This window comes from Saccoglossus kowalevskii, chromosome 5 (genome assembly GCF_978046115.1).
Source record: "Saccoglossus kowalevskii chromosome 5, keSacKowa6.1, whole genome shotgun sequence".
NCBI lineage: Eukaryota > Metazoa > Hemichordata > Enteropneusta > Harrimaniidae > Saccoglossus > Saccoglossus kowalevskii.
Genome location: NC_140645.1, coordinates 22,980,471 through 23,006,940, shown reverse-complemented (window position 1 = coordinate 23,006,940; position 26,470 = coordinate 22,980,471). Strand labels below are relative to the sequence as shown.

Genomic DNA, 26,470 nt, shown 5'->3' with positions numbered 1-26,470 from the left:
CTAGATCCAATCCTGCTAATCCATCCTATCTGTCTAAATGAACATAAATACCTAGATCTGATCCTGCTAATCCATCCTATCTGTCTAAATGAACATAAATACCTAGATCTAATGCTGCTAATCCATCCTATCTGTCTAAATGAACATAAATACCTAGATCTAATCCCGCTAATCTATCCTATCTGTCTAAATAAACATAAATACCTAGATCTGATCCTGTTAATCCATCCTATCTGTAAAATGAACATAAATACCTAGATCTAATCCTGCTAATCCATCCTATGTCTAAATGAACATAAATACCTAGATCTGATCCTGCTAATCCATCCTATCTGTCTAAATGAACATAAATACCTAGATCTAATCCTGCTAATCCATCCTATCTGTCTAAATGAACATAAATACCTAGATCTGATCCTGCTAATCCATCCTATCTGTCTAAATGAACATAAATACCTAGATCTAATCCCGCTAATCCATCCTATGTCTAAATGAACATAAATACCTAGATCTGATCATGCTAATCCATCCTATCTGTCTAAATGAACATAAATACCTAGATCTGATCCTGCTAATCCATCCTATCTGTCTAAATGAACATAAATACCTAGATCTAATCCCGCTAATCTATCCTATCTGTCTAAATAAACATAAATACCTAGATCTGATCCTGTTAATCCATCCTATCTGTCTAAATGAACATAAATACCTAGATCTAATCCTGCTAATCCATCCTATCTGTCTAAATGAACATAAATATCTAGATCTAATCCCGCTAATCCATCCTATCTGTCTAAATGAACATAAATACCTAGGTCTAATCCTGCTAATCCATCCTATCTGTCTAAATGAACATAAATACCTAGATCTGATCCTGCTAATCCATCCTATCTGTCTAAATGAACATAAATACCTAGATCTAATCCCGCTAATCTATCCTATCTGTCTAAATAAACATAAATACCTAGATCTGATCCTGTTAATCCATCCTATCTGTCTAAATGAACATAAATACCTAGATCTAATCCTGCTAATCCATCCTATCTGTCTAAATGAACATAAATATCTAGATCTAATCCCGCTAATCCATCCTATCTGTCTAAATGAACATAAATACCTAGACCTAATCCTGCTAATCCATCCTATCTGTCTAAATGAACATAAATACCTAGATCTAATCCTGCTAATCCATCCTATCTGTCTAAATGAACATAAATACCTAGATCTGATCCTGCTAATCCATCCTATCTGTCTAAATGAACATAAATACCTAGATCTAATCCTGCTAATCTATCCTATCTGTCTAAATAAACATAAATACCTAGATCTGATCCTGTTAATCCATCCTATCTGTCTAAATGAACATAAATACCTAGATCTAATCCTGCTAATCCATCCTATCTGTCTAAATGAACATAAATATCTAGATCTAATCCCGCTAATCCATCCTATCTGTCTAAATGAACATAAATACCTAGATCTAATCCTGCTAATCCATCCTATGTCTAAATGAACATAAATACCTAGATCTGATCATGCTAATCCATCCTATCTGTCTAAATGAACATAAATACCTAGATCTGATCCTGCTAATCCATCCTATCTGTCTAAATGAACATAAATACCTAGATCTGATCCTGCTAATCCATCCTATCTGTCTAAATGAACATAAATACCTAGATCTAATCCCGCTAATCCATCCTATCTGTCTGAATGAACATAAATACCTAGATCTAATCCTGTTAATCCATCCTATCTGTCTAAATGAACATAAATACCTAGATCTAATCCCGCTAATCTATCCTATCTGTCTAAATGAACATAAATACCTAGATCTGATCCTGCTAATCCATCCTATCTGTCTAAATGAACATAAATACCTAGATCTAATCCCGCTAATCTATCCTATCTGTCTAAATGAACATAAATACCTAGATCTAATCCTGCTAATCCATCCTATGTCTAAATGAACATAAATACCTAGATCTGATCATGCTAATCCATCCTATCTGTCTAAATGAACATAAATACCTCGACCTAATCCTGCTAATCCATCCTATCTGTCTAAATGAACATAAATACCTAGATCTAATCCCGCTAATCCATCCTATGTCTAAATGAACATAAATACCTAGATATGATCATGCTAATCCATCCTATCTGTCTAAATGAACATAAATACCTAGATCTGATCCTGCTAATCCATCCTATCTGTCTAAATGAACATAAATACCTAGATCTAATCCCGCTAATCCATCCTATCTGTCCATAGACCCTCTTTTTAGAGGGTCTATGATCTGTCTAAATGAACATAAATACCTAGATCTAATCCCGCTAATCTATCCTATCTGTCTAAATAAACATAAATACCTAGATCTGATCCTGTTAATCCATCCTATCTGTCTAAATGAACATAAATACCTAGATCTAATCCTGCTAATCCATCCTATGTCTAAATGAACATAAATACCTAGATCTGATCATGCTAATCCATCCTATCTGTCTAAATGAACATAAATACCTAGATCTGATCCTGCTATTCCATCCTATCTGTCTAAATGAACATAAATACCTAGATCTGATCCTGCTATTCCATCCTATCTGTCTAAATGAACATAAATACCTAGATCTAATCCCGCTAATCCATCCTATCTGTCTAAATGAACATAAATACCTAGATCTAATCCAGCTAATCTGTCATGTATGTCCTCACACATCTCGTCATCACTGTCAAGATCCTCTTTTTCAACTCTTTTCAAAATTTCCATCATTTTCCGTTTTTCTTCATCGCTGAAAAGAAACAAGCATGAAATTTAAGCCGCAGGGCCCAAGCTATCAGGTATCTGTTTCATGATTAATGAGGTCACTGGATTGCCATTAGAGTAATTTCAGTACCATGAGTTTGTAATGCAGTTGATTCTATGTATTTATCTAGTTTGGTTAGCGAGATATGGTTTTTCAAAAAATATGAGCCACAAGGTTATGCATATTAATGAGGTTGCATGATCATATATTGCCATCTTTTATGTTAGTTAAATTTTTTGTTTGATGTCTTCATTATGGCACTCCAAGAAATGGTTTTGGAATGCCAGAAATGCTTGATTTTTGATGATATTTTTGATATCTTGAATCAGAAATTGATATGCATAATATGTATAATATTATGTATGATGTATGTAATTGGTCCAAGCATGTCTAATATATAGGTCTCGGACACACACACAAACGCATGAACACACAAACGCAGGAAGGTCAACTACAAAACGGACAATAATAGAGGCCTAGTCCTTCAGACTTGGATCTCTAATTCTGAAATTATTACTAATCCAGATGTTTCATTGACATACACAAGGCTTGAATCATCAGTTTTCTCATTGTCACTGTGACTTCAGTAGGAGACACTGTGATTCCATCTGACCTAAGTGAATGTCACTGAAACTCACTGCAACCCCGCTAAGAACCCGTAAAGTCACTATGATTCCCTAGAATCCCAGTGAAAGTCAGTGACTCCCTGGAAACCTAGAAAAAATCACTGTGACTTCCTGGGACCCTAGTTAAAATCACTGTGACTCACTTGTTTTAAGGTTAAAAAGAGTGTCATTTACTTGATTTTTACATAACTATGTTTTTTGTCATAATGAAAACAAAAAATGACATAAATATATTGTTGTAAAAAATGAAGTACACTTTAACAGGACATCAAATCTCAACATACATCTCAATATCTCATCAATATCAATGTAAATTTTTCAATTATTTTTTCCCATTGATATGCAGTTTTCACTAAAATTCAAGAAAATACTTATCTGAGCAAAGTTAATAATATATGATAGTCATTGGTCCTAGTACTGTAAAATCTGTATTAGAATTCGCGGCTTCTATTAAAATGGTACAATGCAATAGAGGGGATGCGGCTTCTATTAGAGCATCTACACATATGAGAAATGATGAATTTTTGGTTCTCAATTATTCAAAAAGAATGGGTGCGACTTCTATTAGGGATGCGGCTTCTAATACAGATTTTACGGTAGATACATGTACTTTGTAAGAGACAATGCATAGAGAATGTCATGCAGCAACATTTATCGAAAAATTGGAAAATAAAAAATAAACGAACATTACCTTCCTCTTTGCTCTTTGAGTGCAGAAACGAAACATTCTTTATAAAAGTGTTCTGAGCATGATGAATGAGCCTGTATAAATAAAACCAATAACATAGTTAACCTAAACATGTCTTGCCCTGTAAAAAAGAGTTTCATTAGTACCACCACCCGTAACACTAATCCTACCCTCCAGCACTTTCAATATGCCCCTCGTAAGGACACTTAAGTTATCTAGAGGGTGCATATACAATTGAATTGAGGGCTTGGGATGAGGTTAGAGTTAGAATTAGGGGAGTGAGTACAAAAGGAACTCTTTCCACCCTGTATATGTTGTGAGAAACTGCATATATATTTGTCTTACTTTAAATTTAAACCTGGAATTGCTATTATTCTGCTGCCGATTATGTTAATGTACTTTCAAAACAGTGTATAAGTTAGTAAACAGAAAGACCTTCAATAACAAAGAGAATAGAGTGCAGGTCATGTTTATCTACAGTAGCTTGGACATGAACCATTAAAGGGTGGAGGTTGTAAACAATGTATTGTACACGCGTTGTATACGTTGCCACGTGTCCCATATTGAACCAGGCAAAACATGACGACCACCGCTCTTTTTTAAGGGGGGTAAACAGAAAGACCTTCAATAACAAAGAATAGACAGGGTTCTCCCTAGGGCTTTTTAGCGTCGAGGTCCGCGGCGCTATACCTGTGAATCTTGGCGCTTTACTTGGGACCTCGGTGCTATGTGTTCCGACCTCGGCGCTTGATTTCATATTTGACATCCCAATATCAGATATGCAAAAGGTTTGTACGCCACACTGGTCGGCCCGACCGTCACTCAAAATTAGTGACCACAACGGAAATGCTTCCGACCAGGACTATTGTTCGATTGTTATTATGTACCGACCGACACGCATCCTGCCAGTCGTGGATTATAATTTGTAAACAACAGACCGAGTCGCACGATACGTAGCGGCTAGTCAAATTTGTGACATTAGCACCTCTTTGTTTGTAAGTAAATACTTTCTGCGATAGACAGTCTTTAGATTGAAAGCTAAAATTCTTTTAAAATCAATTCCACCTCGATATAACATGGTCAAAGCGGAGTTCACGATCAGTTTACGCTACTCAAGAAAAAAAAAACATGTTTATTGCGTGATTTGGTAAAATACATTTGAACTGTTATCATCGCAAATCATGTAAAAACTCTTCTTTCAAGACCAATTTTACCATTTATAAAATGGCTTATCACCTCTTTCAAAAATTATCATGCAGTTTTCAATTAAAATTGATGCCAACACATTGTGCTACGACATTGCTTAACTTCTGCATTGTAATTTTTATGATCACTACCATTCTGAAAACTTCGGATTCTACCGGCATTACCATGCGGCATTTTGATTGGTTAATGGCATTCTTGACCCACCGGGTCAAATGACACATGCTAATGTTTCACAAACATCATGGCGGGTCTGTTTTTTTACCGAAGCGATCTAGTGATCAAAAATAATCGCTCCCGATAAAAATAAGTCGGAATTTACTTTCATTTCATTTATAAAAAAAAAGAAGTAACATTTTTTGAGGAATTATTGGTATAACCGGTGTATAACATTGCCAAGTAAGTTATGTCAAGTCGTAACTTTGATGATCGTTTTGAAGTTTTATTTGTTCGCTCATTACTGTAAATGTAAATGTTTTAGAAGTTGATAGGATGAATAATAAATTACAAAAATATGCCAATGAATTATGTGGTCGATTTTTTGAAGGAGAATGTTTTTGAAGTAAATAAAATCATGAAATTCTTGAACATATTTCTGGCTTAACCTTTCGAAAGCGCAGATAGAGGGACTGTGGAATGCGTTTCATTTAACGTTTTACAATAGACAATTAAATTGCAACAATAATTTATTTGTGTTTGTTTTTAGTCTGCAGCATTTGTATTTCGAGAATATTTCAAACTCTTCTAAATTGTGAAACATAATGTGTTGATTCCATTAAAAAAAATATTTGCACTGTGACCGAGCTCAATAATATTCATAATTGTAAATGAGTACTGTTGATCAATGAAGGAACGGTATGTAAATGATATGCAAATTATTGTGCAAATTAGTTGCAGCGCTATACATTTTTTCTGGGGAGTACCCTGATAGAGTGCCGGCCATGTTTATCTATAGTAGCTTGGAGATGAACCATTAAAGAGCGGTGATCGTCAGTACATGTTCAAATTTCAAAACAAACAATGTATTTCACTTGTGTTGTATATGTCGTTATGTGTCCAATATTGAACCAGGCGCAACTATGGCAACATAAAACTTTGAGGGTTTTGTTTTAATTGAGAGTTTTAAATAATTGTTTAAACATAATTGTTCATTACACATACATTTACTATACACATCAGTACACTAGTGATTGGATAAATATTATTGGAGTTATCAAATCCACATTACGTATTCGCCGATGGTATCCAATTCAGTCAAAAAATGTTAACACCTTTCCTAAAATAGCACCCCCTAGTAAGTTACCTATTGATATGCTAATATTGGTATATTTGTCTACCAATTGTCTCTGAACTATGATATCAGTGATTATTTGTTCACTGCTCAACCCAACGCAACATTTTCACACCTATGGTGGGGATTAACAGATAAATGTACCCCGAACCTGTGAAGAGATTAAGTTTTAAGGAGCAAGTAGTATATCGTCCGGGTGGGTATAATGCAAGAAAAGTTTATGACAATAACAACAATGAACGACAGATATTTTGGTACTGCTAAAACTTTCCTTTCACGTCATTACAAAAGTACAAATATTTAGAAATTTATTTTCAATCTGATATATTGATAACATAGCTAGCCAAGCACCAATGACAATATTCTTGTTTTTTGCTTCTCTCCATCGCTACCACAAACAATATTTTTTGAAGATAAATGTAAAGATGACGTCACAATTAGATGTGCCAGAGAGTCTTTTTTGCTTTCATATAGAAAAAAAATCAAAAAATTTTTTTCTTTTATTATACCGGGTAACTTTGTTCCATTTTTTCTTCACATATAAAGACTGTTTTTTCATAAATCAGTGTCATAAATAATGTTTGAAGTTGTTTACAATAAACAGTTTGGCAAAGTTTTCAATTTGTGTAAAATCTTTTTTTTAATCCTGTGAAGTTTTCTCAAACATGGCCAAAAAAAAAGTTTAGGGAAGAAAAAATAGGGGGTAGGTCAAGTCATAGGACCCACACAACATTTTTCTTGGCCAGACAGCAGAAGTGTGGTTTTGACGATAGTGTTGTTTTAAACACTTAATTCAAAAATCATGAATTCTAAGATAATTGCCTCTGATTATGATGACATCATTATCAATCAACCAATCAAATTTGCGGTTACTAGCTGACTGTTATTGTGTTGGTCGAACAACGATTTTATGTATTTGAGATAGAGACCTCGGAAAGCAACGTACTTATTACTTACCTCACTTTTATAGCAGCTGACGGAGCAGTACGGTATATTACATCGAGGACATGTATAACGTGAAAACTGTTTTAAGCATCTGAAATATCACAAATAGACGATGTTAATGATGTTAACAGCGACATGATCATTACAAGAGATCGTGCAGATTATAGGGAAGCAACAAGGTTGTGGAAAGTTAAAAACATTTGATTCCCCTGGACGCAAGACATTTGCTTCATAATTTTTACTTTCGATAAGGCAAACCTCACAAAAAATTATACGGAGAACAAAGTACCCTATTTGAAGTTCAATATTTATGGGATATCAATTGTCCCACTAAATTGATTCGTCCTCCATATTTGTTTCCTGATGAGAACGCGGATCATAATATGTTTTTCCCTATGGGTATGTAGCTTACTTTTCTGAAATAAACGTTCTAGCTACTGTAAAAGGCTTAAGGTAGCAAGAAGGGAAATTTTCACTTTTTTCTTGATTTTTCAAAAATTTATTAAACGTTCACTTTAGACCTTGATACATCATCCCAGGTTTACAAAAGATCGAAATTGCGAAATAACGTCGCTCAAATCAGTGTTTTAAAACGCTAGCAGAAAAGACTACAACTGCCGTTTCGTGGATATTTGCACATTGTTTATCTTTGAAAGGGTTTAAATGATAACATCTTATCTGTATACTTTGTTGTTGACGATTCTGATATAACGGGTGATAAGCTTCCCGTCGCAAACAATGCGTGTTTATCTAACGTCCATTGTCAGCATTATTGTCAGTCGAGACTTCGTCGGAGAAACATGGTCATACAGTACCCATTTCGCCCAACCTTTCGCTTTTACATCGACTGCTTAACGCTTAATTTCCAACCATGCGGTCTTGTCCGACCGGAAACCGACCGCATTTTAATCGCGTTTTTTTTGGGGGGGGGGGCTCGCTCTCTCATTGAAAACACTGACCGCTCGTCCAAACACTGATCACTGGCGCAGAAGTGGTCGAAATGGTGGTTTTTATAGTAAAGTGTGAACATACAACTAACTAGTATTAACTATTATTAAATTCTGAACGGCACTTCAAATCTAATAGTTGTATGACACTTGTATCATGAAAGCAACTGAACTGGGACCTCTTGTTACGTGTTTTGGGTGCTTGTTCTAAATGTAATATGTTATTTTAATGAGACAGTTACGTGAAAAAAACATAGGTAACTCATTTTGACAGAGCAGAGAAACGAGGAAATGTTAATGATTAATTCCAAAAATAACGATACCGAATCCACGTCGGTCCATGTCTGGTAAAATTTGACATTCAATTTTTATAATTAAGTCACGATCATTGAATGACTTCGGTCTAAACCGTATATGTATACGTAAAATTGAAACGGCCACATGCCCTGAAAAAATCGAACAGAGCTTGACATGTATGAATAATTTATTGGGCTCAAAAATTTAGTTATAGCCATAAATATTTGGTGGCCTGACGATGAACAATTTCGAAACTCAAGATTCACGCGGCTGCGAAAGTAGAACATTCCGGTGGCGGTGAAACGGAAGAGCCAAACTTAACGCATAAAAATAGAACGCGTATTTTGACCTCTGTGTGGCCAACCAATGGCTGGATACGAAAACGTTTGCGGTCGTTGCCAAAGAACCCCGCGTCCATCGCCTGGCGATGCTCTTCACCCCCTCCAGAATGTTCTACTTTCGCAGCCTAATCGCAGGTTTTTCGAAAAACGTCGAAAAAACACAAGAATTAGTAGAAATGTTCCTATTTTGGGCGGATTATTGATAGAAAATAATGTCTTTATTACAAAAATGCCGTGAGTTTTCCCCTTAGTTATTTTTTATCGGCGAAAAACTGCGAACTCGGCAAATTTGGTTGCACAACTTCCCTCTATCCACAGTGGAGGGACTGTGCTCTATCATATACACCCAGCGACACCGATGCCAGCTGACTGTGGGAGAAACCAACGGGGATCAACATTCCAAACAAATTATTGGGACACGGTGTACAGACATTCCAAACAATCGAAATTATCAACAAAAGACGAGGTTTTATTTTAGGCTTAGAAATATTTTCTTTCCGTCAGCCCATGCATGGAACTGCCATTTAGCTTCATGGTCCTTCAGCTTGTCTTCGCCTCGGAACACATCGCGAAGACTCAATAATCAGGAAAGAAAACCCAGACAACCATGTCGTACTTGTGTTGAAATACATTTTGTATTTCACGTCAGAATATTGTTTAAAATAAAATATTCAGTCCAAGCCAAATCGAGGCCAAAGGGTCAGGTTGCGTGCATATAATTATAGATAGTTAAAACGAAAAGTATTTGAACTTTTGTCAGCTGTTCAACATCTATAAAAACCATAAAGACAATTATAAGACAATGTGAACCTCGGAAATTTTTCTGTTAGTCCGAATTTTAAATGCGTGCGAGCGAGCGATGATATTTCGGGGTTTGCGCGGTCGAAAATAAAGCGGAAATTGTCCGGTCAAATACAACAAGCGGTCAAAAAAGCGAGAAAAAAGGTGATTGGAAAGCGGGAGCGGGCGGGAGGTAGTGCAAAATAAGTGCTGTAAATTTGCGCAACAGATGAGGCAAAGAAAAATCTGCCACTCAGTGTCGCACTCTGACACAGCAAATTTTTTTTCAAACATCGGCCATTTTGTTTCACCATGAAAACCGTTTTATTAGATCACTTATCAGAGACACTTGAAGGATTAGCTTGTTTGTAAACTGTCAGCGTGTACAGTGGGACAGTAATGTTTGCCAGAGGATTATCTCTCGTTGTTCGTTTGCATAACAATGGAAACCCGAAACGTTCCTGGAGTGGGGACTCAAATGCCAGCAGTTTTCTTCATTTTTCACGCTCGAGCTTGAAATTATTCATTATCTGACACTCTTTATGAGCTCTATGATATCAGTGGTTAATATGTTTGGCCATTTTTAGTGTATATTTATAATAATGCAGCAAATCTACAGTGTTTTATTAACCAAGTTTTTCGCGTTTTTCTCGAATTGAAGTTTCGATTGAGTACGACTCATTGGGACCGCCGCCAAATCAAGTGCGTTCGGACTAGGACATTCAAACTGGCAGTTATCGTTCAAAAGATAATGATGGTGCGAAATATGTCTGGATTTTAAAGAAAATGCTTTGTCACAGAATTATATAATAGTCTGTTAAAGGTGCCAAGTATGAAATAATTTGGGGACAAAAAAACAAACCTGCATAGAAATCGGAATAATAGGTCTTTTGATTATCGGAGACGCATTTCAATGGACTTGATTACGAACAATGCATGACGTAAATTTCACCAGGAAATTCCGCAGTGTGCTCTCGCAATCGAGGACTTAGTCATTTTTACAAGATTCGCCATTTTTGATGTCACGTGATAATTATGTAAACAATGACCGTCCAGTTTGTGCGAACTTGTACCTCTATACCTAGTCTTTTGAAATATATAAGCTAAATTACTCTTCTGAACAAGACAACAGACAGAGAATGATTTATTCGAAAACGTCACAAAACCCTTCTCGCTACCTTAATTGTTCACGTGATTTTAATTTTGCTTATTTCGCTGACTGGAAATTGTGCTAAATTAAAACCCAGTGAATATGTAAAATTTAGCATAGAACACATTATCTAAATGATAAAACCGTGAATTTAAAACCCAGTGAATATGCCTGAAATGCTAAATCAGTGAAATTTATACCCAGTGAAAATTAGTCATTTTACAGTAAGTTAAAACATTAATGGTGTCACATGAGCTGTAGGAAAATTTGAACTTAATCCTTCAGTCTCAAAGTGATATATATCAGGAACCGAAAAGTACACAAGTGATCGGATTTAAAACAACTGGAGCCTCTACATTGGATTTAAATCAGGTTGTAAAATCAGATTTGCCAATTCTGCTGGATGGATAAACTTATTATGAATTACGGCGTATGAGTTTTTTTTCAGTGCGATAAACTAAAGTTCATTTTCATTTGAAAATAATTTTTTTATTCAAATCAGAGTAAGATATTATACCACGAATCATGTGTACTAAAACTTTATTTTTTTAGGTAACACTAAAACATAATGTAGCAAGTATTCGTTGCGAGCATTATATATAAAAAAATGGCGTGCAATGAAACTCAAAAATAAACTTCAGATTAGTAAGTAATGACTATCAAATCGAAAGTGACATCATAATATGCAATACTTGTTGGCAAAATGCCAATATAAATGTTTCAGCAGACGAGGTTCAGTTTGGCTCAGTATATGGTGATTCAATGGACTTATACTATAACTACCCAGTTTCACGAGCCCCCATAATGAATGGAATAACCCTACTAGCAATCAAAAAACCTACAGTGAAAACAAAATTGACTGAACTGCAACTATGATATATGTAGTCATAACACATTTTATGATTTATTAATTTTTCCAAAAATATTTATTTCTGTTTTAAATTTTGAATTCTAGAACTATAAAAGCTTGAATGACATCACATCATAGTCTGAAAAAAAGGTATATTTTTTGTCAGCATGTGGGCCAATTTTTGACAATCTTTTTTTTACTTTTAATTTGCAATTGCATAGCATCGATATCCTTTGTTGATGATTTGCGAAACCTGCTTCATCACATTTTCTTTATTTCATATGTCTTATTTATGATTAGACAATTTAAATAATTAAGCCTCATATGTATTAGCTTAAACAAAGATGGCGACTTTGACTGTTGCGCAGACCAGCGAGTACAAACTGAGACAGTTACCTAGCTTTAATTAGGTACTGTAAAATACTTATTTTAGCTGGAATTAATTTTCGCTGAAAAGACTTTTGGGTGTTTTGTATGGAATTTATTTTCACTGATTTTTGACGAGTTCAATGTAAAATATAGGAAAAAACGTATATTTATTTTCACTAAATCATTCCTTCAGCGAAATTATTTCCAAGCAAAAATAAAGTATTTTACAGTTACAGCATTTTTTCACAGTATTTTTTAGGTGATTGGAACGTATCGACGGAGTCCCAGGCGGTAATTGCTGCAAGACGCGCCCAGGTCAAAACTCGTACTCGTGATTTCATATGAAGACCGCATTGGATTGTGCGAATATCAATGTTTATCAACACAAATGTCGCACATGCGCAGCGCGAAGACTATCACCCTTCAACATGCTGTACTAAAACGCATTGACATTGTACACTCAGGCTGTTTTCCAATCAACAGGCGTGACTTGAACATCGTGGCTGAAATGTCGTCCTCACGTAAAATCGATGTGCGCCAATGATCAGTGAGTGAGGGAAGGCACATGAGATCAATATTAATCAATAGCTACTTACAACTTGCACACGGTGCCTTTCGTTTGGTCTTCCTCAAGAGTCTTCGAAACACACACATTATTTTCATTCGCCATTTTATCTAAGGTCGAAGGTCAAAGGGAATTCCACCGTCCACATTACAGCGCCCTCTGGTAAGCCTTTTGTTTTTAGTATGCTCATCTGAGATTGTACGCCTTCGACCACAAAGGAGGCCGGATGATGTCACGTGATAAGACTGGCCAATTATCACGACTGGAGGTGATACTTTTTCTGTTGTGCAGACCAGTAACCAGAGCGGCAGCACAGGAGCATGTTACGGCGCATATAGTTAATACAGTCACACATGAAAAACCCATTGTATATAATGAAAAATTATTATCATACTGGAATTATGAAACTCACTAAATTAAATGTCAATTTGTTATAAATGTTTTAATAACGTTACAATTTATACCAATAATTAATGTTGTTTTCTTATAATATTTGGGGATACCAGCCAACGATAGTGAATTGCGACTATTTTAAGTTGTCGATCAATTTTACTTCTCACTATTGATTTACATGAGAAGATATTATATCATATCTCAAAATGTCAAGTAATCGGTGATATATGGTGACAACATTGAATATTGTATGGACTTCCAATAATTTGTAAAATACACGTTATACCTAAACGTTTTCTTTAATTTCTATGTTTTGTAATAAAATGAGAGTTTTGTTATAAAAATTGACACATTTTGTAAGAAAAATGTCTACGCGTTTAAGTTGTAATGCATTCATTGTTTATCTGTAATCTTCAGATACGTTGGTTTATAATCAAACAAGCGGTTTCCGGTCCCGTACCCGCGGAGCTCCGGGGTGCTACCACGTCCTCCGAGGAGCTCCGCCGGTTTCATAAATGGCTTTTAATAAGGTCAACCGGAAAGGTAGCTGCCCGGTGTTTTTCCGAGATTCTTGTTCTGTTAGATATTCCCAATTTGTATTTAGTGTCAGTGTGTCCAAGTCAACGAAAGCGTCTCAATTATATTCACGCAGTTTGATCTCGATGGTTTGACATAATGGTATTTCACTTAGGAAACTGTGTACCGCCGATCAATTGTTTTATCAAAGTTGTGTAGTCACATAGTTATAAATTACGGCGTTATATAATCCCATTGTTACTACAATTATTGCTGTGAATATTTTTAGAATGTAGACGTAATGATATTTTAATTTTAAAACAGTGTATCGCCGAACCATTGTTATATTATTGTTGCGCAAGACATTATAACGCATGTCATCCAATGTTCTAAGTCAACATGGAGACAGTATTATTACGTGAATTAGAGAAAGTCGCTGACACGTATTTGAACTTCAGACCCATAATTTGCAGGGACGCATAGTTCTGTTTTTACGACAAGGCACGAGTTTTTATTTCAGTGCGATCCACTATAATTCTTTTTTATTATTTGGAAATAATTGTTTATATTAAAGTCAGTGCCAGCTATAAGGCAAAGCAACATGACACAGCAAATATTTACCGCCTGCAATTTTGTGAAATCGAAACCTGGCTACAATGTCCTTAAATGTACAAACGTTTTTTATTCAGCAATTGGTGTTCTTTTGGTGCTATACGATGGGTTATCAATTTGTTCGTCCGCTGGCGAAAACGGAGCTTCGCGGATACCGGACCGGAAACCGCCGGTTTGATCAGTTTGATTTTGATCACATGCCTAATTTGCACGACAGAGTTGACTTTTCAGAGCTCGGAAGTCAGAAGCCAAACTTTCAAGGAAATATTACAATTACTTTATGCATAGTGTCTGGATGCATATGTATCATTAGTTTGTCATTAATATAATTATATAATACTGTTACTGTCGAGATTCAATACCCACACAATTTCTAAATGTTGCGTAAAATGGACGTTTACTTAGAGTTTCTTCAGAATTGAGAGCGTACCCACAGTTGTATTTGTGTGCAAGAATGTTTCGGACAAAACAAAGACACTGTTTATATTTCAACAAATATAATGTATTTTTGTAACATACAAAACTATATCCTGAAAACGTATAAATTATATCACATTACTGATGTTCAAACTGTAATCCATAAAAATCTTACGATGTAGTGACAAAACAATCGGAAGAAATTGCAACAACATATGCTTGGCTTGGCTCCTATAAATGATGAACAGAATCTTCTCAAATTTTCATGCTGTGTCATTTCTGCTTCATTTGCACAGATTTTTAGCGTTATTACTTTGGAAGGTGGAACTGCATCTGTTCATAGGGCATCTGAACTTATGTATAGAGAATGTGTTTAATTATTAGGCTAAATGTTTTTGGAACGTTTTTACAAACTCTATATAGTAAACACGCTATTGCCTACTTGAAATTTCTTGTAATGTTAACACTGAAATTAGTTTATATCTTCAATCCAACACAAAACAATTCAACCAGACCAATTTAAAAATAATTTCCAAATCATCTTCCCATCTCAGAACCCCGGAGCGTGTCAGTATTTACTAGTAGCAGCCATTCCAAAAACAAGTGGCATCAATGACTACTACTGACGAAGTGAGAACATCACCGGCATAAATCCTCAAGTTCTATGTAATTCAACATTCACTATTTAAATTCAACCATGCATAATACAGCACAGCTATTGATCGACCCTCGCATTACCCATGAGACTGGAAACAGTGTGGACCGTGATTGATACAATATCGACTTGTATTGGGCACATTAATTCACAGACCATTGGTGGGTCATGGTCTGGCACTAATGAAAACCAGAGCTTACCGTGACAATGGAACAAAATACGTCCACGTTGTCGTCCGCGTGCCAGTTCGTCATAAGATCAATTCAAGTGAATAGTCCATTGGAAGCGCGATGACATGACTTCTCAGCAGCAACCATTTGAGCAGGGTCAATAGTCAATATAGTCAATGTCAATCTCGCTAGTGAGAGCAATTTTTGAAACTACTGAATCTCTGAACTTTTGGCTTCTGACTTCTGAAAAGTCAACTCAACCTAGTATGCACATAAAATTCACCCCAGAAATCAAACCTCAGAGATAAGGCTCAAGTCGGGAAATGTGTTTTTCACTTTCTATAATGTATACATAGGGTATGGTTGGGAGCTTGTATATTATATTCGGATAGTTTTGCCATCACACTGTTAACAATTTTTAATTTTGTTGTTTACGTCAGTGTTAAATCCACTTTAATTGTATCAACACAATACCGCCCTTTAATATTAATTAACAATGGTATGTATAGGGTGGCACAGGATTATTACAAAATAAGTTTACTAAACACTACTATTTCGTGATTGTTATCTTCTTATTCTCCAGGTTCTTCCTGCTTTTGATATCCCTCTGAAATTCTGGCAGGAGCTCTAGTGTATCAGTTTCGATTTACACTAACACACTAACACACATTTTAGTTTGTCAAGTGTATATTAAAATAGTCTCACCATTTTGTTATATTTGATCGCATACAACACTACCATGGATGAAACAGAAGCAATGTGCTCAGCACAGTAGTCCACCACCCTTATCTTTAATTCCATCACTCGCAACTGTCATGCAGTTGACCCATCACCAATTACTGTAATGTTTTTCACAGCTCTGACGCCTTTTTTTTAAGTTGGTATATCACCATTATATTAGCTATGGTTATAGCCGTCATTACAATACGTGTTGTTGTGTGACACTGATGCTATCCCAGTCATTTAAACCAGACGCAGTTCAATGCATTGTAACACTGATGCTATCCCAGTCTTTTAAACCAGACGCAGTTCAATGCATTGTAACACTGATGCTATCCCAGTCTTTTAAACCAGACGCAGTTCAATGCATTGTAACACTGATGCTATCCCAGTCTTTTAAACCAGACGCAGTTCAATGCATTGTAACACTGATGTTATCCCAGTCTTTTAAACCAGACGCAGTTCAATGCATTGTAACACTGATGTTATCCCAGTCTTTTAAACCAGACGCAGTTCAATGCATTGTAACACTGATGCTATCCCAGTCTTTTAAACCAGACGCAGTTCAATGCATTGTAACACTGATGTTATCCCAGTCTTTTAAACCAGACGCAGTTCAATGCATTGTAACACTGATGTTATCCCAGTCTTTTAAACCAGACGCAGTTCAATGCATTGTAACACTGATGCTATCCCAGTCTTTTAAACCAGACGCAGTTCAATGCATTGTAATTTAACTGTTTGGTTTAATCTGTTGTTATGGTTTGACAAAGTATCATTACAAGGTTGATGGTAAATAGAAACTAACATAAACAACACTAATCAGACGTTGTAACATTTGTTTTCTATCCTTCCTTATTTTCCTTATATATTGCATATTCTGCATCTCTAAATAGCCATAGATTAGTCTCATGTAGCTGCCACCTATTTCGCCCTCTCTGTCATACTAACGTCAATGTACTTTTCTTGGATTGGTTACATTCTTAACGTTAGAAGATGTCAATGAGAAAATAAGACAAAATGTATCATTCCTGATTTTATGCAAAGCTTTAATACATTTTCACTAACAATTTAGTATATTTAATCAAAGACACCTAGAACATACAGGGACAGACAACTGCAGCCTTTTCCTCGACATTATGCCACTTCACGATTTAAATGCAATTTCGAACGTTCGGCATGTAAGACAAGGTTTGAATATATACAACATGTTAACAATATGCACAACAGATATACACAGACTGAAGAAATTTTAATTACGTCTTTCTATGGATGAATTTCTAAACAAGGACATATCTTCAAAATACACGATTACTGGTAGAACAGGAACCAGTAAAATGTGACTGAATTACATACCTTGTGTTTTCAAGAATCTGCTGTACTCCACAGTCGTACATAAACTTTTTTATAAAAATACTAGGAAACAAGATGATGCACGTTCCCAGACGCTTACTAATAGAACGTAACGCACAAAATAAAGTTGAACGGAACACCATTTTATCCCCATTCAAATTTTAAAATTCCTGAGACCACTTAGATACTAATTCGGGACAAATATAAGAAAGTAAGAGGTACAATTCTTGATAGATAACTGGAGGAGGACTGTGGACGTCTTCTTTGTATAATCGCGTTGACGAAGCTACTAAATCCCAAAGATCAAGGAACAGTACTCCAATACCACCAAATACGTAACGGACCATTCTGTTCATATCGTAGAAAAGCCAGTTACTGCTGTGGACTGATCGCACAAGCTCGCGATTTTTCACTGGATGTGCTAATTTTATAAGCACTTTTGTATTAGGACATCTTTCTCTCAGTCTCAACACTGCTAATTTAGCACGGTATATCCTCTCTAGGTACGTTCTTGTTGACCACAAGTTGTAGTGGTAAGCAAAGTTTAAGACCACCACGAGTTCTTTGGATCGACAGTCTTGTTGTCCAAATTTGTCAAGTAAGTCACTTTCTAGTATTCGCAATCTATCTGCTACTGTTCCAATTCGTGGACTCACGAAATTATTTTCGAATCCTTCGTAATTAAACAACTCCTTGAATGAAGTAACTAACTGGCCAATAGTAGAGTCACCGCTGACTATAAATAACTTATTTTGTAGACACTTTGAGGCTTCGGGTTTTGTCCATTGCTGACTTCTACAAACAAGTGGAATGAACGTATCTCTGTTTTTCCAGTAGCCATCAGTGATAGGAATCGGCATGTCAGGACCACATGGAGGAGGCCTTGGAGGTTGTATTGAAGAATCTAGAAAGTTGACAGTGAGAGACGTGTATTAATTAATGCAATCTATTTCCCAATATTTAGGTGGTGTTTAATAGATGACGGAAATCTATTTACATGTTCCAGTTTCCTATCTCTTCATATAACAAAACAACACTAAGCATAATTTTCAGAATATTCAGAGGAAACTGTGATGTTCCCAAACTCACTATCATTGTAGGATAATATTCTAGAAGTCAATGACCATGCTTACATTCAAACGTTGTAAATTAGACCTCTAGTAGTAAACCGTTATTAGTATTATTATTATTTGAATACATTTTGAATTTAAACAGTCATTACAGAGTACTTCAATTTATCGTGACATGACATGTTTCTTTATGTATATTGTCATTTATTTAACTAAGACCTAGAACATGCGCATTGCCCTTTTTCGATAAAACCGATCAATTAAACAAAATCGGAATGAAAAAAACAGCTTCGTTGTGATTGTAATATATTTGCCAATCGCATTCTCTATTATCTCAGTATCACCAAAATTAAACACTATCGAATTTAAACACTATGTATTAGATGAAGCACTGACAAGTCTTCTAAATAATACTACATAAACACTAGAAAATACGATTTGATTGTTTGTATAAATTGAAAGTCATTTTTGATTGGCTTAGAAGCAGCATCATGATGAGTGGTCGTCAGAGTGACATGGGATATATTAACATAAATGACGAGCAATATAGAACTATTTACGCCGGCGTATTCATTCACGTTAATACCTCCACTACTCACCTGTAATCTTTATTTTCATTGGCATGCCTTCAAGAAGTGTGTTGTGATACGGGCTGCATACATAAATTTAAAAACAAATTATTAAAAACCATTCCGACTAAAACTAATCTAGTTGCTGTAATTTCAAATGATGTGTTCTGGTGCAAATAAGTTAAAGAATGCAAGGTAACAATGGCAAGATGAACAGACCTAGGGTACATCCATCCAGGTGAGCTGTAAACTGTAACTATTACAGTATTGAGTACAAATACTAGAAAATAATATTCATCAATACCGGCATTAGCGGATAATATCATCAAATAAGAAACACATTTTACCATTTTTTTTAATTAAAAATACGAATAAAAATATAATTACTAAGGAGGAAAAATTGAATATTGTTTTGATATCGGACATGCATTGAGATGAAGGAATCCGATTTGTTCAAGCTATGTAGGTTTCTGTAAAAAGATACAGCATATATTCATATTCTTAAATATCACCAGACATATTGATTCAAGAAAGCATCGTTCACAAATATATTTATTTTAATAAAACCCGTATAAAATAACAAATATATTCACTTGAGGCTGGACATTGGCGTTATCAATTCGATATAATATATTCAGGCGAGGCCTACCCACGTCACATGTTCACCAAATGTCACTCTGGAGCAGCTGCTGCGAAACACATCTTTTAAATGATAAAGTCCTGTTATTTTGCGATTAATCTCTTGTAATGGAATTTCCATTTACACTCCATAGTGTTGCAAAATTAGGCATAATTATTCTGCGATATTTATGAAGAATTGTTTGTACATTTTGTGATAATGTAAGGTGAGCCTTAAGAAAATGAAATAGTGGCATTACCTTTGAAACATGTGGGCATCGTGCCTCGTCACACTCGCGGCAAATTCATCTAAATCCTTGACGTATGAAATCATGTTCTTCAATTCCTCGCAACTGAACTGGTTGAGTTTATTGCAAATTAACGAGGTTTTACCCAAGGAGTTCGTATTGACGTACTCACATTTGTTGTTCCAAACCCCTTCATTTGCCACAAAACATTGTGTTTCACCGGATTGTGAACCATTTGTGTATATTGCAGTGATGGGAAAGATCATTTCTTTCGTTTTTACGGTGTTTTTCAAAAAGCTGATTGCTTCTCTCGTGAATTCAAGTGCGATGATCACCTCTGCAATTCCAGGCCACGGTGCATAGAAAAATACAGAGTAGGTTCCATTTCCATAGTCTGCCACACGGCCTGCTGTACTTGCCGAAAACTGCCGATTCATCATTGTTGCCGTAAACGTGTCGCCACCCCTGTCTCGTTTACGACCATTTTCATCATATGTCTCGATAATAATATGTATGGTTTGTCCCTTCTCTATTTTATCGTTATTGTTGTACAACATAACCCTGAAAAATATCACGGTGTGCGTGAGAAATACATGAAGTGTTTCTGAAACATTTTTAAACGAAAGCATTATTGTAATAGTCATTGTTACTACCTAGTTTTTAGAGACTGTGTGAATTATAAAAAAAATGAAATGTATATTACATTTAAATGTTAAGACAATATTCGCCATGATAACGTATTGCCCATTGTGTAAAGACAACTTTTTTGAACAAAATCGGTAGAAATGGTATAACCATCATTGCCACCAGTCAGCCATTTTGAATCGAATCATGAAGCTGACTGACGTGCATCAAAGTCATCATATGTGGCGTCCACACCAAGTTTTAATCAAAACGACAAAAGGCATGCATGATAAATGGCGAACGACACAAATGCTGTTTCGAGAACTAAAATGGACTCAGGTCAGTCGCCGAAATAGGAAATAAATCAACATTTACATGTATACTATTAATAGCATAGTACTTTTCGAACGAAACCTGGAACTTTCCATTTGGTGATTTTAATGTTGAAATTTGATAGTGATTATGAATGTGAAGGGATTTTTAAGTGATATTGTGGTGGTAAAATACCACGAATGCGCCATTGAAGTTATTTTATATCAATTAACGGTAATGACAATTTGTAAATGTGTGTTTGTTGTCATTATTTATGGTGCATTTAATGGTGACTACTATTGATACAAATAATGTTAACTGTGTGTTTTATGAAACGTTTAATGGTGATTGTTAATGGAAGGTGGATTGTTCAAGTAGTATAGCGAAGTGGAAAATCTCGATAGTTTTTGTATTATTTATAGTTCGTGCAATGGTTGTTGTTAGTAGTAAAAGTAATTTTAATTTATGAATGACATAAAAATGTATGTATCTCTCTTACATGTAATGAGAGTGTCATATTTATGTTAATAGAAAACTGTCAATCGTTAACTAATCTTATTTAGAAGATAATAATGTTTCATCCTTTAATTTTGTTCTAGCGTTTGCTATTTTTTATTCACTAATGAAACCAAAAATGTGTATTATCAATTTTGAATGTGTTTCCTTGATTCCCGTGAATTGAGCTTACCATTGTAGCCTTTATATTTTACTTGACCATTTCTTTTACCTTGTATTTATCTATTTTTTGCATGTATAATAAGCTCGAAATAACGTCCCTTTAATTTCTTCATCCGATAAACCCTCCAATTTGTGAATAACTATTCCACATATATTATTTGATATATTTTATTTTAAGCAACTCTTGTGTATAATTAAAAAAAAAGTTTTTTTCTTTAATTACATTTGCTTATTCTTACTGTAATACAATTATTTAACTTTGTAATGTTTCTCAACTAAACTTTTTATTTAGTTTCAAATCGTGAAGTAGATAGATTCTTGTTATTTTCACTTTTACGCCAGTTGATAAGTGTTCCAGAAAATATCGTACTATCAAAATCTTAAATTACCGTGTTTGTTTCACTGATGTTAATCCCAGAGAACCATTCCCAATATCGAGATATTTCTCACTGTGAGATACATTGACGTTGTGTTTTCTGTTACTGTATTCCCAATCTAGCTCATTAACCACACCGATCCACTCCATGCCAAAGCGGTTGTAGTCGTTGTACGGAAATAATATTTTAGCTTCATCTGTTATCTGCTTCTTGGTTACCTGTTTATCAGTTTTAATATTTCTCTGACGACTATTTGTGTTATTACATGTGTATACACTGATCGTCGATATGTTTTGTCCAATGCCGCTCACTGAAGATGCGTTAACGTCATTCATCAATACAGTCCCACTGTTATGTCTCTCACTACATTTGTGATCACTGTACATTGACATTTTCTTGCCACTAAATTCCTGATAAGAGCAATGTATATGTATATATATTTTATGTATTATTAAAAAACAGTATGGATTAAAAAATAAATCGGAATATGTCAATACTCACAGTAAACGATATTACAACACCAACAATTACCCCAGTTACGAAAGTAAAATATAATCGTATTGTCATCTTTGTTGGTTTGTCTTTCACTGATATGTTCACCATATCTGCAAATAAAAGAAATATACACTATGATTCTTTTTCACATAAACTGACGCATTATTGTCATGTGCGTTCAATATTAGAATATAATAATGTGTCTGTATTATGTCGCCTGCCTTGCATTGTACGCCTGGAACGGTAGACCTTTCAGCATTGGGATTATTACGTAAACTTTTCTAATACCACAGCCGGTAATAGAATACAGTGGCTCGGTCTTGAACATGAATGATATATATATATATATATATATATATATATATATATATATATATATATATATATATCAGTAATTTTAATGAAAAAAAAGTACATTTATCTTAGTAATAGTGACACCTGTTGTTCTGTTGTTTAGTGTGATGAACCCCCAGGAGGGTACAGGAGCATAGAAGTTTATAATTAAAATTGTTTTCCATAAGAAAAATGAAACCATCATACATGGCCTTATAAACAGCCTTTTACTTCATAGTGGGGTGGGTGGAGTAAAGCTGTGATTATTTTTATTACTTTCTGACCATCTAGTTTGCCATTTACCATGTCCATATAAACTAAAGCTCCAGCCAATATCAGATTTGACTACTTGTTTCAAGCTATGGCACTTGGAAATGAGTGTTGTGACATGTGGCAAATGTCCAACTGTCTTGGTTAATAAGATTGGCTATATTTCAACTAGAAACAGGTAAACCAGTATACCTGTATGTACGAAGCCAGTGAATGTTATTCAAGCCAAAGAAACTGCATCTATTTATATAAATACACATGGACAGAGAATATTTTCCTGGAGCACTAAATGTGACAATTGCCCTACTGTCTGTGATAAATATACCACACCAGCTACATAGTGCCCGACGAGGAGTTGGGTAGGTAGTGAAGAAAAACATTGACTGAAGCCTGGCAGAGGACTGAATTGTTGTCAACAGCAACAAACATACTGGGAAAGTCAAAGACAGTGAAAAAACAAACAAAAAAACACACAGGCATATAAATACTAACTTTCTAGGATCTTTATTGACTCCAAGTAATCCAAAGTAGAACGAGATGAATCAACGCTATACTCCGCCATCTTTATTTTAATATTAGATGCAACCATTATTCTGTAGGGGACAACGGGTCATAACTTGAGGGGAGTTAACACCCATGATTTTTAAAATGCCTTGATCAATAAGAGTCTAAGTTACAGGGAACATTATTTTCATTTTTCAGTGGACCAATAAATGCATTTGACAGGAAAATAGAAAAACTCTACCACAACAGCAATTAGAACAGCTTGCTGCATTATAAGTATCACTTCCCTGTCAAATTAGTGGTTCATGCTTATTTGAATCTGAACATAACAGGCCAATTCTATCACACCTTGCTAGGCTTGAACTTCCATCCAATCAGAGCATTCCAAATGAACATGATTCTCCACAATACTAGAGGGCGCTCTGACCAAAAAATTGCCATGATCTAAATAAAAAGAACTGATATATATATATATGACTTTCCCAGTATATATATATGGTCTTTATTTACAAGTTCAAGACCAACGGCCCATAAAAGTATAAACATTTATATTCTTAAATTACAAAAAATCAGCAATATTGCGTTTCAATGCGTCATACGCATAGACAAATGCTTTATATTAGTGGTCCATGTATGCTTATTTCTAACCCCAGACTCCTCTATACTGTAAAGTATATGATAACATTTACGAGGATATCTATTATGGGGCATGTTAATTAATATTTTGCACGGCGTTTCGCGTTATACAAAGAAATGGGATACCTCTATCAGGGGGGAAATTCTTCTTCTCTGAGGTCTCCACTCGTGTCAGGGGGAAATCTCGTCTCGCCTCTATGTCACGTTCCCTTGAGGTGCGGGATCGGGAAAGTCAAATAGACGCACACAACGAAACACATTTCAGCTCTCGTCTTAGTCGGTCAGTCGAGCACTCTATAAGACACAGCGCCCTGGGGAAAAGTCCAGAGACTCTGTTCCAAGACTGCGTCAAGACTCGCCCAAGACTCTCCAGGACTCTCCAGGACTCCATCTGTTCTGGTGTGCTCGCCAAGACCAACTAACTTTATTCATTTTCAAAACCTTAACCAATTACAAAGTAGTAAAAAGACTCTAGGGCGTAACCTTCAATCATAAAGCCAATCATACTTAGCACTGAACACGTCATATCTTTTGATTAATCGTTCACTATATTAGTAACTGCGAATACCAACTGTCAGAAATAGTAATCCGAATAGCGACGGTTACGGAACCTCGCATGGGCCGAAACGATGACAGACATAACACAGCCATTCGCTAGTAATCAGCTAATTAAGTCGATCAACAGATACGCTCAAATAAATTCACCATACATCCCTTCACTCAAACTGAGCCATGCCTCCCGGCATTACACGTTCATAAATCAAAGATACCGTCCTCTACTCATCGTCATACGGATTAAATACAATACTAATAAAAAGGTAGAAATCAAAAGAGTAAAACACACTGATTAAGTACAATGATTATAAGTCTGAATACAATGATTATAAAGTAACAAATATCAACGGTTATAAATCAAAAAACGAGGGAAAGGCTACCAATCGACTCGCGTTTCTCAAACGGTCCGCCGAGGGTGACCCTTCGCTGCACTGTCTCCATTACTAAGGTTACACACTTTATATCAAAAGGTCAAAAAAACTAAGGCGTGGCGGTGTAACCATGTGATCAGCCAATCGCGGCCGTCGACAGCACGATCACGTGATTACCAGGGATGCGTCTCTCGGTTAAAGCATTGTAAGCGGTAACTAATAAACAACGAATAAACAAGCTATTAATCAAACTCCTGTCATATACGCTTATAAACTTCACAAACCGAACTCACAAGTCGTTAATCTAATCCTCTGGCAAAAAGACGGGAAAGGCTAAAACGATAGACACTACTATGTTACATATAAACCTGTCAATCATGAACAAAAGCTTGCGATATCAAACAATACGTATATAGGCGCACCACCTCTCATCCCAAAAAGACATTAAAAACGTTACAAAGGTGCTCTCAACTCAAAAAGCGTCAGAAGTATTCCGGAAACAACATGTAAACAGCAACAACTCTTAAAACGTCGATATCTCTGTACATCGACAAATCTCAAAACTCTTAAAAACACGTGGGGGCATCATTCCTCCCATCATATTCCGTACTCATAAACTCATTAAAACACAATAAAACTTCACAAAACTCATAACACTGTGTTGCAAATACTTATCCACTGAGGCGCGCTTAAATCGTTATAAAGGACCTCGAACGTCACTAAATATCACTTCAAAACAAAGATCTGGGCGCTGACATACATACAATTCAACATCACAAACAAAAAACGTTCATAAAAACGATAGAAAGCAAGCAATACATTACATACTGAATTTTTATTATGCAATCAATTATTCAAATGCACATTACCAGAAAACGGATAAAATTTTAGTGTGCGTTCGTCGATTTTTCGAAGGCTTTTGACACTGTTGATTGACAAAGGTTGTGGTATATTCTGTTAAAGGGGGGTATAAACAGGAAAATGTTTAAAATATTGTCCAGCATATATTCAAACGTGAAATCTTGTGTCCGCACGCCAAATGGAAAAACGAATATTTTGACTGTCTTGTAGGCGTTCGGGAAAGTTGCATGCTAAGTCCCTTTTTATTTTACTTTTT

The 26,470-nt window shown here is 35.5% G+C and overlaps 2 protein-coding genes and 1 long non-coding RNA gene across 3 annotated transcripts in view; all 3 read right to left on the bottom strand.

The window, feature by feature from the left end:
• The window catches only part of LOC102803950 (zinc finger HIT domain-containing protein 2-like), a 31,255-nt gene extending 18,236 nt beyond the window's left edge, over positions 1-13,019 (bottom strand). The window contains exons 1-4 of the mRNA XM_085499237.1: positions 12,889-13,019; positions 7,571-7,649; positions 4,123-4,193; positions 2,675-2,790 (exon numbers count right to left, since the gene is read on the bottom strand). Of these exons, the coding sequence (XP_085355363.1) occupies positions 2,675-2,790; positions 4,123-4,193; positions 7,571-7,649; positions 12,889-12,962 (340 nt within the window). The 5' untranslated portion in view covers positions 12,963-13,019. The remainder of the gene's footprint in view (positions 1-2,674; positions 2,791-4,122; positions 4,194-7,570; positions 7,650-12,888) is intronic.
• A 4,835-nt stretch (positions 13,020-17,854) lies between these two features.
• Positions 17,855-18,553, bottom strand: LOC146745897 (NXPE family member 3-like). The gene has a single exon (XM_085498800.1). It carries the CDS (start codon positions 18,551-18,553, stop codon positions 17,855-17,857), a length of 699 nt encoding a protein of 232 aa, XP_085354926.1.
• An 817-nt stretch (positions 18,554-19,370) lies between these two features.
• LOC146745896 (uncharacterized) lies at positions 19,371-20,522 on the bottom strand. Its single transcript, XR_014929548.1, has 2 exons — positions 20,211-20,522; positions 19,371-19,415 (listed from the first exon to the last, which is right to left on the bottom strand). It is a non-coding gene; the product is annotated as an uncharacterized LOC146745896 (long non-coding RNA).
• Positions 20,523-26,470: the final 5,948 nt, after the last annotated feature.